Source organism: Fukomys damarensis, unplaced genomic scaffold, assembly GCF_012274545.1.
Source record: "Fukomys damarensis isolate Sample0158 unplaced genomic scaffold, DMR_v1.0_HiC HiC_scaffold_16, whole genome shotgun sequence".
Classification (NCBI taxonomy): domain Eukaryota; kingdom Metazoa; phylum Chordata; class Mammalia; order Rodentia; family Bathyergidae; genus Fukomys; species Fukomys damarensis.
Genome location: NW_022900928.1, coordinates 52,478,043 through 52,496,336, shown reverse-complemented (window position 1 = coordinate 52,496,336; position 18,294 = coordinate 52,478,043). Strand labels below are relative to the sequence as shown.

General features: G+C 37.9%; 1 protein-coding gene across 1 annotated transcript in view; it reads right to left on the bottom strand.

Annotated features, from left to right (window-relative positions):
* Dync2h1 (dynein cytoplasmic 2 heavy chain 1) overlaps positions 1–18,294 on the bottom strand; it is a 318,483-nt gene that overhangs the window by 73,049 nt on the left and 227,140 nt on the right. Inside the window, exon 84 of the mRNA XM_033764303.1 lies at positions 11,251–11,367. Within this exon, the coding sequence (XP_033620194.1) occupies positions 11,251–11,367 (117 nt within the window). The remainder of the gene's footprint in view (positions 1–11,250; positions 11,368–18,294) is intronic.

Sequence of the window (18,294 nt, the reverse complement as noted above, 5' to 3'; positions counted from 1 at the left end):
ATCATCTTGGGCTGGCCACTATGCTTGCAGGTGGCTGTCACAGCAGCCCTGCTATTCCTAGAAACACTCAAAATCACTAGACACACTCCACTCTCCTTTTACTCCCACAACTTGCAGGGACTTATGTCTTCATTCCAACTTTCACTTTCTCTCCATCCCTCATTTTCCTATACACTTTTCATGGATAGTCCCCCACTTACTATTGCCTTAGGACCTGATTTCAACCTAGCTTCTCACCTTATCAGCACATGCCTCTTTCTAAAAAGCCTGAAATGCACAACAGTACTTCTCTAATATACCTAGAAACTTCTCCTTTCCCTCACATTTCTACCTTCCTTCTTCCCAGTGCTAACCACACTTGGTTCACTGAAGGAAATTCATACAAGCCAGCTCCCACCAAGGCAGGATATGCTTTCATCTCCCATTGTAAGACTTGAATAGGCTAAAGTGACTCCATGCTAATAAGCCAGACTGTGCTTCTTCATATGCTAATTGCTACCTTGGTTAACAGCTCACGCAGGGGCAAATGGTTTGACAAAAAGTGACCCTAGAACATTTCCTGCATAAGATAAGCAATGTGTTTGCAGTCTTGTTCTGTGAATTCCCTGACTCTTTGTTTAGTAAAACCTTATAAAAAGTACCTCAGCCCCTGAGCAGTTGCCTCTCTGAGCCATCTGGCTCCGGGAGTGCCGTCTGGCCAGACTAATAAAGGTCTTTTACCATCTAGGCTGGTGTGTTCCTTCCTGGGTTTCTCGGTTCTCCCGTCATGTTCCCGGAGCCTCGCTGGGTGTTAGGGCCCAGCATCGTGGAGGCCTTTTTGGCTGTTCACGCTCCGTGAAGTGGAAGTGAGACTTTAGGTCTTACACCATGATTCTACCATACAAGCTAAAGCTGTCTCTCCATCCATCACATCTCAACAAGCTGAACTATCTACTATGACCCATGCTCTCTCACTAGCTAAGGGCTTACAAATTAATGTCTATACTGACACCAATTATACATTCTATATATTACACAATCATGTTGCCATCTGGGCAGAAAGGGGATTTCTCACTTCCTGAAGGTCTTCAATCATTAATGCCCCACACATAAAAGCCCTTCTCCAGGATGCCCCCTTGCTCATTGGGTGGCTGTATTTCACTGCAAGGGACACCAGAGACTTTCAGACCCTATAGCTGATGGAAAAGCCTTTGAAGACAAAACTGTAAATGAGGCAAATGATTTCCCTCTTACAACCCCAAGAATCAATATTTTGCCCTTTCTGGCTTCTCAGGCTATTCCTCTTCTGAAACATCAATAATATCAGGCGCTCCTCACCAAAGATGGATGGTACCTGAGTCAGGGAAAAGTTTCTCCTTCCTGCTTCACAAGCCTATGCTATTCCTTCATCTTTTCATGACAATTTGCATACAGGCTACAAAAACCCCTAACCCAACAGCTTGAGTCTCTTATCTGCTTTTCTTCCTGGAAAACCCTCCTAAAAACCACCACTGCTCAATGCTCTGTTTGCCAGGGGCTTTCTGAGGCTCCCTCCTTTTCCTTTAATCAAGAGCAGGTCTTATCCCAAACTTAGGACTGGCAAACTGATTTTGCCTTCATGCTGAAAAGAAGCTGTGATACTTCCTGGTCTAGGTCTATATCTTCACAGGGTGAGAGGAGGCCTTTCCCATCAGCTCAGAAAAGGCTTTAACCATTATCAACTCCCTCCTAGCTGATATATCTGCCAGTTTGGACTTCCCACATCCATTCATTCAGATAATAGGCCAACTTTTATTAGTCAAATTATTCAGGAGGTGTCCAAGTCACTTGGTGTCCAAAGGAATTTCCACACACCTGCTGGCTTCAATCATCTGGAATGGTAGAAAGGTCTAATGGACTACTCAAAGGCTACCTCACTAAACTCACACTCTAGCTACATAAGGACTGAGTTTCTCTGTTTCTGATCACCCTCCTCCAAACCCACGCTATTCCCTAGGAATCTATGGGATTCACCCCCTTTGAACTTTTATATGGCCATACCTTTCAGCTTAGATCAATCCTCAGCCCAGAGGCCAGACTCATCAAAGACTATCTCCCAGTTCTGCAAATATCCTGAAAAGAAATCCAGCATACTGCTAAGCTTCTCTTACCTTCTTCAGACACCCAGCCTTATGAAGATAGCCTGGCTGACAAACTGATCCTAAAGATTTCCCCCGCTACAACCAGACCCCAGAGCCCAAGTGGACAGAACCTGTCCTGGTCATCTACAGCACTCTGAAGGCTGTCCATTTATAAGACCCTCCCTGGTGGGTAGACTGCTCTCAGGTGAAGCTGTGTCTGACTGATAACTCACCTGACTCCTTGTGGAAATCACAAACAATCTCCACTATTACTTTCCTCAGGCTTACCAAAATTCCAGTAAACATTTAAAATGTCTTGCCCCCCGCATATCCTGCCACTTCATCCACTTCCTTCCTTCAGTCTGCTTTGGGTTTTACCCTCGGGTCTCTACCCTTGAATCCTACCTTACAAGGATAGAAAACCCCCTTTTTTCAGGACACTGTGTGGTTTTTCCCCAGAGCAGATTGAACTGTTTTCCTTCCTTCTTGCCCTCCTTCTGTTCAATGATTGATAAAGAGGACCTTAAACACCTTCTGTTACTACTATGCACTGTCCTGGGGATTGTACTTACAAACCTGTTATAGCTTCAATTCAATTGTCTTTTGCCTCAGGGATGGAATCATTTCTTATGCTCATGTTTGCCCTTGCATTGACTAGGTCCTCCTCTCCCTTCTCTCTGCACCCCTTTATCTGATTAGCCATCCTGTTTCCTTCACCTTGCCTCTTGGCTATACCCCAGCCACTTTTCCCAGAAGTTTGTAATTACCTCCACAGGATACTGCAGTTAACTCATTCCTTGCCGAACCAGGCCAATTCTTCCTCAGCCAAAAATTGCTGACTTTGTACCTCTAGGTCTTCAGTCAACCTATATTGCCTTTCCAGTTCCTCCCCAGATCTGAGTCCTTACTAACCTTATATACCATTCACAACATGAAATAAAATGCTCACCCCAACTCTTAAAGATTCCTACTCGATTTCTCCATTAATGAAATAACAACAAAATAACCCCCAAAACTCAGATGGGACATGAAGCCTACTCTTTCAGTCTTCTGTTACTAAACTCTCCCTATAAAAGAGTTAAACAAAGCCTATATATGGCCCCATAACCAATGATACTAGTCTGGCCTTCCAAGCCTCCATCTGCGTTCAGTGTGATCTATCTTCTGGTACATCACTAGGACATGTACTCACCAACCACGTTACAATTAGTGGCCTCAGCCAACCATATCAATTACCAGGCTGCCCAAGATGCTCCATTCACTCAGCCTGTTTTTCTGGCCCTCCTTAAATTACAACCACATCATTGCTTAACAAACAGTCAGATTTCTTTAACAGCCACCACATCCCATGCATGACAATATATCCATGGACTCCCTGTCACCAGTTTCACATTTACTCAGATTGCCTTCTCTTGACTACCTTTAACTACTCTTTACAATGGCTTCTAATAGATACCAAAAGATTCTTCTTCCAATGGGAAAACAGAACTGTAAACACCAACCATATCCCCTGTCAAGGGCCCTATGGGAGCTGTCCTGTCAGGTACTCTGGGCATCTGGGAGAACAAAAGCAAGAAATTCTCATATCTCTTTTAAAAAGGAAACAATTCTGCTTATCTAAACCAAGTCATTTTCTGGCTTTATGGAACTTCCACATATTTATGCCTCCCACTAAGTGGAATGCCACCTGCACTCTAATATACCTCAACCCAAAGACAGATATAGCCCTGGAAAACCAAAGCCTGCTTGTTGCCATTAGAGCCCTGATCCAATAATGTAGAGAACTATTTTTTTTTTTTTTTTTGTATCAGAGATGGAACTCAGGCTCTTGTGCTTGCGAGGCAGGTGGCAGAACCACTAAGCAAAATCTGCAGTCCAACGTAGAGACATAATAATAGTTACCCTCCTTTTTGGTTTTGGTATCATCACTGCTACAGGAACAGGAATAGCAGAACTAACTACTTCCTTAACCTACTGTTGTTCCCTATCCCAAGATCTCTGTAACTATCTCAAAGAAATAGCCAACTCCATTCTTACCTTACAGAACCAGTTAGACTCCCTGGTGGCGGTGATACTTTAGAACCATAGAGCTTTAGATCTTCTAACAGCTGAAAAAGGAGGCGTATGCATCTTTTAAAGAGAAAAACACTGCCACTGCTTTTATACAAATCAGTCAGGCATAGTAAAAGATGCAGCAAAAAAGCTAATAGAGCTGCAGAAATTGAACAAAGCATTTCTGGCTCTTGGACTGGTATTTGGAGGTGGGCCACATGTCTCCTTACATTTATTTACTGGCCCTCTCATCTGTATTCTCCTTCCCTTCCTCTTTGGGCCATCCTCCTCAAGGTTCTCTCAGGATGCTTCCAAAATCAATTTAAGGCTTTCTCCAATCAGTCAGTGTGAAAAATCCTTGCTCTGACTCCACCATACTGCTCTGTCCACCCAAAAGTATTACCTGATTAAAGGTGTCCATGCTGCCCACATGTCCCACATGAAGCATCCATAAGAAACAATGTCTGCTTCCCCTTTTTTTCTTTTGGTACTGGAAATCAAACTCAGGGCCTTGCACTTGTGCCAGGCAGATGTTGCACCACTGAGCTATATATCCAGCCTTGTTTCTCCTTTTATAACAAAGAAACAGGAATGTCATGCCTGAAGATATGACAAAGACCCCCTTCCCTGCCAGTCTGGCCAGGGTAATACCCAGTGGGAAATGTTACAGCCCTCAGGAAACTCCATTACAGACAAACTTGGTGCTGGTGGGAAAGGCCATCATGTCCCAGCTCTCAATTCCAAGAAACATCTGTACCACTGCCCAGTGTAAGGAGCACAGACCACACTATTTTTGTCCCCAGACTCCTTGAGACAACAAATCCCCTGACGAATGCCTGGCAACTGCCTAACAACCAGTTCTCTACTTAAGCCTGTGCTCTCCCCTCTTCTACACTGACTCTCCCTCAGACTCAGCCTGCCCGTTTTGTACTAGGATGGATAAAACAGCTTTGCTTGCTCACACAAGGCAAGCCTGGGTGATTTTTTGTATTTCCCGTATCCCTGCTACAAAAAAGCTGTTGGTGGATATCAAGAGGGAAAATAATTCCAGTTATTATAGGCAGCTAAGTTAGATAGAAATAAATATATAGTCAGAGAGGGACAGAGCTCTCAAAGAAGTCAGGAGAAAAATAAAGACATCAGAATTATGGCCGGAGGCACATCTGAAAAAGGCTGGGCTCAAGATAAAGATACAATGTCCACGCCCTCATGCCTTCCTAGGGGATAAACAGTAACTTGAGATTATATTGTAATTAAGACCACCTAAACCATTATGTCCAGATGGGCATTGTTTGCCCATGCAGTGGGTGACCAGAATATTTGGCCCCATCCCTTTCCCATAATGCCTTTATTCTTTCCATGTACCCTTACTACGTAACCTGTCTCCCTATTGGAGCAATATTAGTTAAGCAGCTATGCTTGCAATCCTATTGGTTGACTGTAGTTTGACCAATATTGTACCCACATTGTGACTTTGCCATATAAATTACCCCTGACAAAAGGCCAAATGGCAATCCACTTTGGGTACACTTCTGTCTCTCAGGAGCTATCTCTTAACCTTTCCTACTCTTAAATCTCTTGTTCCTTAAAATTCATTCTGTTTTGGGGGACATAAATTTGGCATATCTGACATCTAGCAGAATGGGATTTAAATTTCTCCTACATCACAATCATGTTTTCTTTATCAGGGCTTATATAGATAAGCAGAAAATGGGGGGGCTTGCCTCAAAGGTGATGAGTTTAAAGAGAAACTGGTTGTCTTACATTTTTTCCTGAGTCTCTTGAAGGCCAGGTCCAGAGGTAAACAAGAACTGTTAAATCTGTTAGTATTCACTGGATAAGAGCCTTCTTCCTAGTGAGAAGAATTCTTATCTCTATTTCTATTTCAACCCTTTACCTTTTCTTCTTGTGTTTTCTTTTATATTTGTAAGTTTAACCAACTCCTTGACTAACCAGCTGCTTGACTAAAAGGTTGCTTGAATTAGCTCTTAACCTGGGCTGGCTATTTTATTGCCTTTTATCTACTATTAGGCCTCTCTGACTATTATAGGCAGCTAAATTAGATAGAAATTAATATATAGTCAGAGAGGGCCTGGGCTCTTACAGAAGTCAGTGAAAAATGAAGATATCAAAATTGTGGCATTTGAAAAGACCAGGTCTCAAGATAAAGATGCTTAGGGATAATATGCCTCCCTAAAGGATAACTTGAGATTATATTGCAATTAGCACCACCTGGCCCAGTAAGTACAGATGGGCATCAATTGCCAAGGTGGGTGGATAGAGCATCTGGACCCATTCCTTCCCAAAAATGCTTTTGTTCTTTCCATGTACTGTATCCTTGCTATATGACTCATTTCCCTATTGGATCAATATTAGCTAAGCATCTACACTTATAATTCTTATAGGCTGATGGCAGTTTGACCATGTTGTACCCACACTGTGACTTTGCTGTATAAATTATCCCTAACAAAGGGCCTTGGTGGCTACCTTATTCAAGACTCCTCCTGGAAATCCAGGAGCTATTCTTCTCTCCTCATTTCCAATAAAACTCTCCTAACTTCTTCCTTTGCTTTGCAACTTCATTTCTCAATGTTGTGGGACCATGAACTTGACAATTTGGCATCCAGCAGGTTGAGAGCTATATTTCTCCTATATCGTGACTGCCTACTTATAATAACTAAACTATTACAATACTCTTAACTTCAATATGAATTGATATGAAGAAAGTTCAAAGACCATGACTTTAGTGTGATTACTTATACTAAGGCAGGAGATTAGGACATGGAAAATCAGCTGAGCAAGTGGTTGTGACCTGTCCATAATAGATATTCAACACACGGGAGCAGAATATAGTTCTCAAGCCCTGCATCTGGGACCAATCAGAAAATGCTGTCTTTAATTCTTTTAATGAGAAATCAACAGGTTTTTTTATAAGATGGCCTAAGATCTGACATCAGCCTGAAGAATGAGGGCTACAAAAGGCCTCTGCCATTAAACTCACAGACACTATGAATTCATTGTGGCCTGCTATAACTCTGCTGATTATACAATACTTTTTCTCCTACCTTTAACTGGCCTGCTGTTTGTAGAGCATACTTCTTTTTCTAACTTTAATAAATGTAAAACCTCACTATCTTCTTCCTGTGTCTTATCCAATTATTTTTCTAGGACACCAAGGATATGGAAAGAGTCTACAGAACCCCAGAATCTAGTAACATATTTCTTGTCAAGCCCAGCTGGAAGATAAGTAGGGGTTTTTTTAAGGGGGGAGAAGTGAGAAAAACATTGGTGGAAGTTGGGAACTAAGGAAGTTTTCTAATTTCTCTGGAACAGTTCTTTAGTGTGTTCTATCATGTGGGACATCTGAGTCAGCAGTGGTGTGGCCATCTGACCCCTGTGCTGTGCTGCTCTGCATCATGTCTCCAGGGGTTGCAGCCTGTACCTCTCTGATTTAACATTTTCATAATGGGGCCATAATTCTGGCCCCATATGTCTGGCTGCCCTACTGGGCAACTTGCACACCAATGATACGTGCAAAATGTCCCATGCCACCTGATGGTTGTACATGTACCATACCAATGGTTCAAGATAGTAGGAATGTGTTAAATACCCCCAAGTCATTCAAGCCAAAACCTAAGGCTAATCAGAGAAAGAACTCCTGCTTTAAGTCCCAGGAAACTGGGCAATGGCATATGACTATAACAAGGCACCACTTCGGGCCCTGCTGTATTTTTATCAGATAGCCAGTGTGCCTGATACATGGCACTGGACTGTCCCAGCTACTAGAGATGTAGGTAGGCCAGCCAAAACTCTCACCTCTTACTCTCATGAAGAAGACTGAAGGGGCCTAGGACAATCTCCAATGCCCTTGTCCACAGACATCTCCATCTACTCTAAGGAACCCTGCGTGACCCTGGATGTCATGGATAACAAAATTAAATTTCTTATAGATATGAAAGTAGTTTACTGTGTTTTAACTTCTTCAGAATACCTGCTCTAACATCTTCAGCCATAACTGGGGTCAAGGTGAGCCCTGGTCAGAACTTTTTTTATACCTGGTCTGACATGTCAATTCAAAGGTCAAATGTTCAACCATGACCTTTAATTTTGCCACAGTGTCCTCCCTTACTAAGAAGATATTTACTAGCAAAAATGGAAGGAATTCTCCAATTCCAATGAAGGATTTAGGAATAAATTACCATTTCTATTCTGCCTGGAGACCTCAGTCCTCCACAAAGGTCAAAAGAGCCAGCCAGATCTATATCAAACTACAGCAAAATTTAGCCTTCTGAGTATTTGCTTCAATTACTGCCCCAAAGCCCTTCTGAGGTTCAAAACACCCCAAAACTAGGCTAAATATGAGTCCATTTGAGAAATCCTATGAGAGAACTTTTCTATATTCTGATATGGTACTAGACCCAGAGATCACAAGACTCAAAATATTTTATTAATCTGGGCCAAGTACAACAGGCTGTTAAACTATGTGGGGACAAAATTCTGCTGGCTCCTGGCCTAGGAGCTGTGTCTGCCTAGTGTCTGCCCTGGGATAAAGTACTTATTAAAACTTGGGAAAAAGGGACTCCTGCAGATGAATTAAAACCAAAATGGAAGGGCCCTTCTTCAGTGATCCTTTTCATACCTATTGCAGTTAAGGTGGCAGAGACAAATAGCTGAATTTGCTTTTCTTTTCTTTTTTTTTTTTTTTCTCATTGAGTGTATTGGTACTTTTTAGGTATACAGTACAGTTACATTCATCATTGGGATCTTGTACCTTTACATGACAGGTCTTGGTTCTCATTTTTCCCCCTTGTCCCTGCCCTCCCTTCACCCTCTCTACCCTTCCCTATTTACAAAAACTGTGTTTCCATTTTTTCATTTTCTCGTATTTTTTCTTTTCCCTTATTTTCTTTCCCCTACCCTTCCTACTTCCTCTACACCTTTAGACCTTTTCTTCCTATTTCACATTGAATTTGCCTTTCTAAAATAAAGACAGCCCCACCTGAACTGTCCGAGGAAAAGGAGCCACCAAAAGAAAATAGCTATACTAGTGAAGCTCTCTGGAAGACCTGAGGCTCATCTTCAAAACACAAGATTCTAGTACTGCTCCAGGTTCAGATAAGTAAAGTCATTAATACCCCTAATCCATCAAATCTTAAATGAGTACCAGTGCCAAGACTCCTGTTTTTAATTAGATCCATAATGTGGGTTATCTTGCTAGGGCTGTAGCTCTCAGGCCCTTAGTAATTTATCTAATAAACATCTCTGCCATGCTTTATCCACTACAGGAAGCATGAAAATAAAACTTAGACAACTCATCACAAATAATAACAGAAAAATGATGTTTCTAATTGCTGGATCCATCATAGTACACCTTTTAAGATAGATCAGGAAATATTCGAACCTGCTTCTAATATTTGGGCTCTGCATCCTCAACCTAATAGTAAAGTTTAGGCATTCATGGCTTGAGATGGTGATCCAGACTAAGCTTATGACTCGCATGACAAATTCATCAAGCTTCCTCCCATTAACCAGAGAGCTCAAGAGTCTTTGATGTATAGATATACAGTGGACCCTCAAGTTACAACTGGCCTGACATACGAACAACTTGTATTACAACCAGAATTTTAGTTTTAACTTACCACCAAAGTCTATGACCTGAATGCCAGCCTATTGGACTTCCAGATGGTCTCAGATACAGATTTAACCCTCAAAGAGTTCTAGAAGGAACATTACATCCTTTCCTGTGTGGGCCTGAGAAATCCTGGGCCAGTGTCTCTCTAAGGACCCTGAGATTTGCCTGAAAGAAAGTGTGGTCTAAAATTACACGGGAGAGAGACTTTGAAGGATGTGTAGGGGAGCCTGACCAACTTAAGTTACAACCAGCCCTCATGAATGAGTTTGTAAGTCAAGGGTGCTGCAGCTATTCCTTTGTCATTGTCTTGACCGATTTTTAAAAACTGAGCCAGTCCCAAGATAGGTGGAGAGTACATAACTCCCCAGTAGGTAGGGCCTACAGTCCCTTTCAGGTAGAAGTAGCTATACGAAGACAGAGACCTCTACACCCTCAGCATCCCATAAAGAATTATGAAGATTTATGTCTTTCAGGGGGAAATAAAGCAGGTGATTAGAGTGTGACCTACTGGCTGAGCAAGGTGACATGACCTATCAATCACAGAGATTCAGACATATACAGGATATAGTTCCCAAGCCCTGCACCTGGGGACCAATCAGAAAGTGCCATCTTTAATCTTTCTAGTGAGAAATCAAGCCAGTTTTCAATAGAACATCTTAGATCGAACATCAATCTGAAGAATGAGGGATACAAAAGACCTCAACCATTAACCTTGTGGCACTGTAAACTCTCTCAGTGGTCCATTCTCACTCTGCAGAGCATACTTCTTTCCTACCTTTAATCAATGTAAGACCCGGCTACCTTTCTCACGCATCTTGTCTAATTCTTTGTTCAGTACACCAATGAGGTGAGAAAAGTCTATGAAACCCCAGGATCTGGTAACAGTAAAATTTCAGCAGAATAGTAGAATATAGGCTCAGAATGCTAGTAAAAAGGATATGAAGATTAAAAAGTCTAAAGAATACTCACTACTCTCACTATGATTCCATTAATTTTCCTATGCTTTTATCTATTCTTATTTTATATATTTATGCTTTTATTCCTTTAGTTGTTTTGTTTTTTTTTTTCCTCATTGAATTTATTGGTACATTTTAGGTATACATTACAGTTACATTCATTACTGGGATCTTGTACCTTTACATCATAAGTCTTGGTTCTCATTTTTGCCCCTTGTCCCTGCCCTCCTCCCTTCACCCCTCCTCCCAAATAACTCAAAAAGCCTCCAAGGGCTGCAATGTAAAGAACAAAGAAATACACAGCCATTTTCCGGACAGCAAAATTCTGGCAGCAGTAAACAGCAATTGTCTCTCTGAGTTCTGGCACATTTCCCTGCCCTCTTTTCATGCCTAATACTATCTATGGTATTCATCTTTTGGAATCCCTCCGAACAGCAGGAGCTTTCCTTCATGTTCTTTCAAATAAACCACATCCCAGTTCAAAAAAAAAAAAAGAATACTCACTACTAACCTGGTTTAGTTTTTTCCAGAGACTGAGGACAGGAGAAAGTTCATTAGACCAGATTTCTCTGTCAAATTTGGAACCAGCTGTTACGGATCTGCTTAAGATCTTCAACTGTGAAATAACCTAAAAGAATAAAATAAGTAGCAATAAAGGAAAATACCTCTACATAGAGAGAAACAGAATAGGTACAAAACTAGACATAGTTTATACAAATTATCAAATGTATACTTTAAATAGGTTTTAATCCTATTATATCTATACGTTGGCTTCATATTTTACTATTTAGCTAAAAAAAAGTAAAGTTGAGGGAAACTATAAAAATTTATATAATGTAAAAGCCAGGTATGGCAGCACATTCCTGCAGTCTTAGCATTTAGAACGCTGAGGCATTAAGATTCCAAGTTTGAGGCCAATATGGGCTACACAAGAAGTTCAAGGGCAGCCTGTATTATGTGAGACCCTTTCTCTAAAGAAAAATGAAACAAACAAAAAACAGATAAAACCAGAAAAGAATTAGATATAATGGCTCTTATTTGAAAAGCTGTTTCTTTATGCAGAAACCTTTAGTTATCCATTATTAAAACCTATTAGTATCTATTCATTTCAAAAATCCATATTTTTCAGTTTGATTTAAATTTCATGATTTTAAAATGCTGACAAAGATAGTTCCTTTAAAATGTGAAATGACAGGAAAGATAAACAGCAGAGCAAGCATAAAATGGAAAACCAATTTTCAGTAATTACTGGTTGGAAGAAACTATTCATAAATCTAAATTTTAATGCTTTATATTAATTTTAAGTAGCCATTTCAATGTTTCCTCTACACACAAGACTCCAATGAAAGAAACATAGGTCAATTAATCAAAATGAAAGGTAAATAATTATTCCCTACCTAGAATTCTCACTATGTATCTTTCTTATTATTACCTTCTATATCATTCTCATTAAAATCATTTCATTCACATTCTTAAAAAGTGTTTACAGTTCTCATTTTAAGAATATTAATCAACTTCCTTAACCATTTACTAAAAATTACCCAGAATATTACCAAATATACTAAATAGCATGTCACAGACATTATGTGTCTAAAATCAGTGAGGTATCCATGGCTGCTTTTTATATTTCAACTATATATTAAAACTGTGCTATCTCACTGCTTACCGAACATAAAATAAATTTTAAAAACCATGGATATTTTTCCTTAAGGCACTATTTTATACTTTAATATTTGGATCACACTGACTATTTTTCTGCTTTTAATTTTTGAGAGATGTAAGTTGGTTTACTTTTTAGCAAATTGGGCAAGGTTTCATATTTTGATAAGTTCTTATGTTAGCAAAATTTCTAATGTGGGCTATAAATCTTTCAGAATGAAGTACTACTTAATTATTTAAAAATCCACAATCATGCTCTTAAACTCAAGTCACTCAGAGTTTTTGATTGATTTTTCTAGTCAAAAAAACCTGTGGTGATTCAGTATTTGGTTTTGTTTTTCTAATAAATTATTTTCATTTGCTCTAGTTGAACTTTCTAACAGCACCTAATTTATCAGCATTGCTGAACTACAAAACATCACTAGTTGTTAGAACACATGATATTTTAACTCGGGTAACATTTGCTACCACTTATTTGTGTTTTAAATTTGTCAATCACGACAGAAAACCAAAAGAATTATAATAAAGGAAAAGAATACAAATAGTTTTTATACATGATGCTAAAAACTATTTCAAGAAAGATGCATGCCAGCCAAAAAGAGTTGCATTTTCTATGTTAGAAAAAAAATTATGAGTTATTCATGCTTTAATAATACTATTATAATGTAACAGAGAATAAAAAGAGTTCAAATACATAATAAAATATTGTTATCAAGAGGGCAGGGTTTATGAGTGGATCATCCTTTGTTTCTAAAAAAGCTAACATTTTTATAAAGTACAAATAAAAAGGACTTTCTATTTATAATATTTTAAACCACTTAAAACACACTTTTCTCAATAATACTATCTACTATGGTGTCAAAGGTAGAGGAAATGTATCATTACCAGCTTATGTTACTGTACTGGCACCTTCTGGAGAAATTTATAGATCTTATGAATTGTAGAAAAGCAGCAGAAGATTCTGTCACTTCTATTTCATCTGTTCTCATTTCAAAGACCAATGAAAGATATTTTAGTGCTATCTTTGTTTTAGTTTGGCAACAAATGATTTTAAGACACTGCTCTGGTTTAGGTATACTCTAAATCTCCACCACCACCACTGTAATTAAAGGTGTGGTCCCCAGGGTGACCCTGCTGGGAGAAGGTAGAACCTTTAGAAGGTGGAACCTACTGAGAAATTCTTAGGTCAGTAGAGCATGACACAGTTCTCCTCAACTGCAAGGATTGTTACAAAAGGAGCAGCCCCGTTCCCAATTACTTCCACTCTTCCTATTTGAGATATGACCACTTGTTTTCACACCTGCTTTCATCACAATGTGCCATCATGCAGGGCCCTAACCACAAACCAAACCATTGAGAACTCTTCTCCCACCTGATTGTACACTCTGAACTGAGCTAAATAACTTTTCTCTTTTGACTCCAGCCCTTTGTTGTCATTCACAAAAAGCTAATACTGTATAGGCACTAAATCTTGTACATAATTCTATTTCCCCTTTTCATCTGGATTTTATGAAGTACACAGAATAGTTTTTGACATAATAATATCAACTTTACAGAATGTCAGAGCACAAGATTTTTGTTTTGTCTTCTTTTGGCATTAACCATTTCCTCATTTGATTTTATTTTCATATCCTGATTTCTCCAACTACAGATTTTATTCTGATTATATTTTTGTTAGGAGATATAGTTATGATGCTTTGATGCAGTTTGGATAATGAATGGCTAATTGTCCAATATGCTGAAAGTAAAATATTTTTATTTATAGATATACAAATAAGAGACATCATATATTAGATTATGTAGGTATATACTCAAATACACACATGATCTTGTCTCCATTATTTTGGCTGTGCATGTGTGTGTGTGTGTGTGTGTGTGTGTGTGTGTGTGTGTGTTTGATACCAAGGATCAACTCAGGACCTTTTTTGCTTGCAAGGCAGGTGGCAGAACCACTGAGCTGAATCTCTGGCCCTTTTTAGCTGTATTTTAAGAAAATATATATTGTAGACCATATTTGAATACACTATGCCAATTAATTGATAAATTAAACATGCCTGCCATAAGATCTAGCCTTGTCACTACTAGGTGTTTCTTCAAGAGGAATAAAAGCAAATGTTCACACAAAGATAGGAAATGTTCAAACTCTTACATGAAATTAATAGGACACTAGGACACACATGTAAATACTGAATAGTTTCTCTGGTGTGATGAACTAAAAGTATAAATACGAATCAAAATGTATAATTGATATTGTGTAATAGAAAAAAAGGTCTAAATGTGCAGGGAAAATGAAAAGGTAAGAAGGGAAAAGAAAAATACGAGAAAAGGAAAAAATGGAAACAAAGTCTTTGTAAATAGGGAAGGGTGGAAGGGATGAAGGGAGGGCAGGGTTATGGGGGAAAAATAAGAAGCAAGATATGTCATGTACAGGTACAAGTTCCCAATGATGAATGTAACTGTACTGTATACCTAAAATGTACCAATAAAGTAAAAAGTAATTATGTTCAGAAGGGGGCCATACAAAAAGATGAGTATTTAAGTATATTCTTTTTATATAAAACTAGAAAATGCAAACTAATCTACACTGATAAAAATTAAATCACTGGTTACCTAGGAATAGGGGAGAAGAGACAGACGAGAGGGTTATAAAATGCTAAGAGAAAATTTGGGAGGTTGATGTGAAATGTTCACTATCTTGCTGTGGTGATGGTCTCATAAGTATGAAGATATGTCCAACCCTATGAGATTACATAGTCTAAAATGTGCTACTTAGTGAATATCAATTAACTTTCATAATGTTGTAAAAGTGGGAAAAATAAGTATGAAAACGTTAGGCATTTCAAAGGATTATAAGGAAAGTTAAAAAGTGGCATAGGGCTTTTAAAATATTTGTTATTCCAGAAAGAAGAATGAAAGAAAAACTTGACATGCCAATGCACATAAAGGCAGTAGCTTGTCTCTGCATCACTACTTGCCTTGTCTCTGGATGCCACCCAGTAATTAGAAGATGTTAAAGAATAAACATTCAGCCAAGCATGTTGGTGTACACCTCTAATTCCAGCATTCTGGGAGGAAGGAGGACTGCAAGTTCAAATCCAGCCTGGCAACTTAGCGAGACACTGCCTCAAAAAATAAAGAAAGAAAGAAAGAAGGAAAGAAAAAGAGAGAGAAAGAAAGGAAAGAGAGAGAAAGAAAGGAAAGAGAGGAAAGAAAGAGAGAAAGAGAGGAAAGAAAGAAAGAAAGAAAGAAAGAAAGAAAGAAAGAAAGAAAGAAAGAAAGAAAGAAAGAAAGAAAGAAAGAAAGGGCTGTTGTAGCTCAGTGTGAGGATCCTTGGTTCAGTCCCAAATACCACCACCAAAAATAAAAACAAAGAAAAATAGTAAACATTCATCACCCTCAAATGTTTTCTCTCCACACTTTGTAATCCCTCATTACCTTTCCTCTATTCCCAGTGCAGATTAATTACTGCCTTCTAGGAAAGGCATGAAAATTGCCTCCTCGATTCCTATTTCCCTATTCAAAAACTGAAATGGTTGCTTGCCATGCCAACGCTATTTGAGGGAGCTTGAAAAATAAATATTTGTTGTTCTAACACCTATAGTGGAGCATGCTTCTCCCACTAAGACATTTTTAGAAGACACAGAAAGCTGCCTACATTCAGTTGGATAACAAGGTCAATAAGACATATCAATTGCATTTAAAAAAATTTTATAATCTAATTATAACATTTTCAAATATACACAAAAACTTGATTTTATTATGAACATTATCAAGACACAAAGATAGCCATCATCCACATCCAAGAATTCTCAACATTTCCTGAACTTGCCTCATCCATCTCCATTTTGTCTCTTTTTCTTATTATTACTTGGGTGATGTAAAATAAAATCTGAGACCAAAACCAAAAGGTTCCATTAATTTTTCCAATAACAAAAATCAGTTGGTGTCAAATAATCCCCAGGACATTTGTAAATTTCCATGATTGTCTCAAAATTTGTTTTAATTGCATTACTGGAATCAGGAGCCATAGGGAGATTATAAAGTTCTATGTATTGTATCTTTTTAATAAAGAGCAGTACTTCTGCCTTCCTATTCTGTATTCCATTAATTTGTTGATTAAATTAAATCAGTTATTTTGCAAAATGTTTCACGTTCTGAATACTGTAACATAATTTAATTTGTTCATTTTCCTGTGCTTCCTCCTAATGGGAAGTTAGTTCTAAAGCTTGATTAGGTTCAGGATAATGTATTTTTAAACAGTCATAGAAAGTGTGCTTTATGTTGTTGCATCATGTCAGGAGGCACAGTGTGTGAATGCCTTTTGTGATACATATCTATCACCAGGTAAAAGTGGTAACAATATTATCTGTCTTGCAAATTTCCCCATCAACCTTCCATCTAATGGGTTCAATCTTTAATAATAATAATGTCCTAAATACTAATTTTATTAAAGTTCTAAAATAGTGATTTTTTTTCAAACTCCATCATCTCTTCCATATTTATGCTCCTGAATTATTCAATAAAGAGCTTTTTTAATATTTTCTTTTATGCTATGAAGTATAATTCTAAAAAGTATTTAATATTTTCCTCTTAATTGCTATTTGTAAATTAAGATACATTTTTAAATGTCTTACTAAATAATAACCTATAGGTTTAAAAATCAAGTTAATATTAATCAATAACAAATAACATAAATATTCAAAAAGAATAAATATATATCATAGACTGATAATGTTTACCAAACTATTTTTCTTTTAAACTCAAATGCAAAAAGTAATAAACTCATATTTGCCTAGAGTTAGAAAATAAAAGTTATACCAGGAATAAATATATTACACACACACACACATATTATCTTTTAGTGATTACACTACTAGAAAAGTAGCAACTAATAAGTAGGCTTCTGAAGTATGGGTTAATATATGCAAACAGAAGGATATATGAAAGAGAAGTATAACTTAAGATTCCTGATCTCAAAAAATGAATTTACCAGAACTTGTGACTTTTCTAATAACTGATGAAAAACTATTTGAGTCAGGATAACTGCAGCTGCTGAATATGAGTAATCACAGCTGCTGGGTTCATAAAAGCCATTCAATGCAATGTTGCTAAAATTATTGTACTAGCAATTAATCCTCAAATCTTTGGCAACAGAAAAATTATCATTGTATTTTCAGAATGAATATAACACATTTTAAAGAGTTTTGCTATGAAATTGCTATTCGGTCCATGAAAAAATAATGAAATTCTGGAACTACAAAGTATGTTTAGGAAAAAAACAAGTAGCTAGCACATAAAGAAAAATGTAACCCTTATAGAAAACACATGTAGAAACTTTTCTAGAACTAAAACTGGTCATAAATTTGATCAATAATGTCTGCCTTCCCAAATCTGTTACCATTTTTAAGCAATTGCATTAATTTATTTCAATTACTTTCTAACTCTTCCGCTTGCTTTAAGCCTTACTCTCCTCTTGTCTATTTTCCACAAGCCATACACTGCTAGCATGAACTAATTATTTCCATGGATCCCACGGCTCCAGTGCTTCCACTGTAGCTAATTCAAACTTTAAAATCTCACCACTCTTCCTCTCCCTCACTGTACTTCAGCCACATCTACCTTTCTGCTATCTTTCCAAGTGAAAAAATAGAAATGGTCCATAAACATATGGAATCATGTCTCATTAGTAACTAAAAATGGTAATTAATGCCACAATTGAGATAACATTTTAACCTACCAGATGTGAAAAAATAAAGGCATCCAAAAATGCTTAATATAATGGGATTAAGAGGATGTGGATATTGTATATTGCTGGTGCATGAGTGATTATCATCCACCACAGACACTTAACACAACGGTTCCATTCCTAAATATATACTCTAGAGAAATTCTTGTA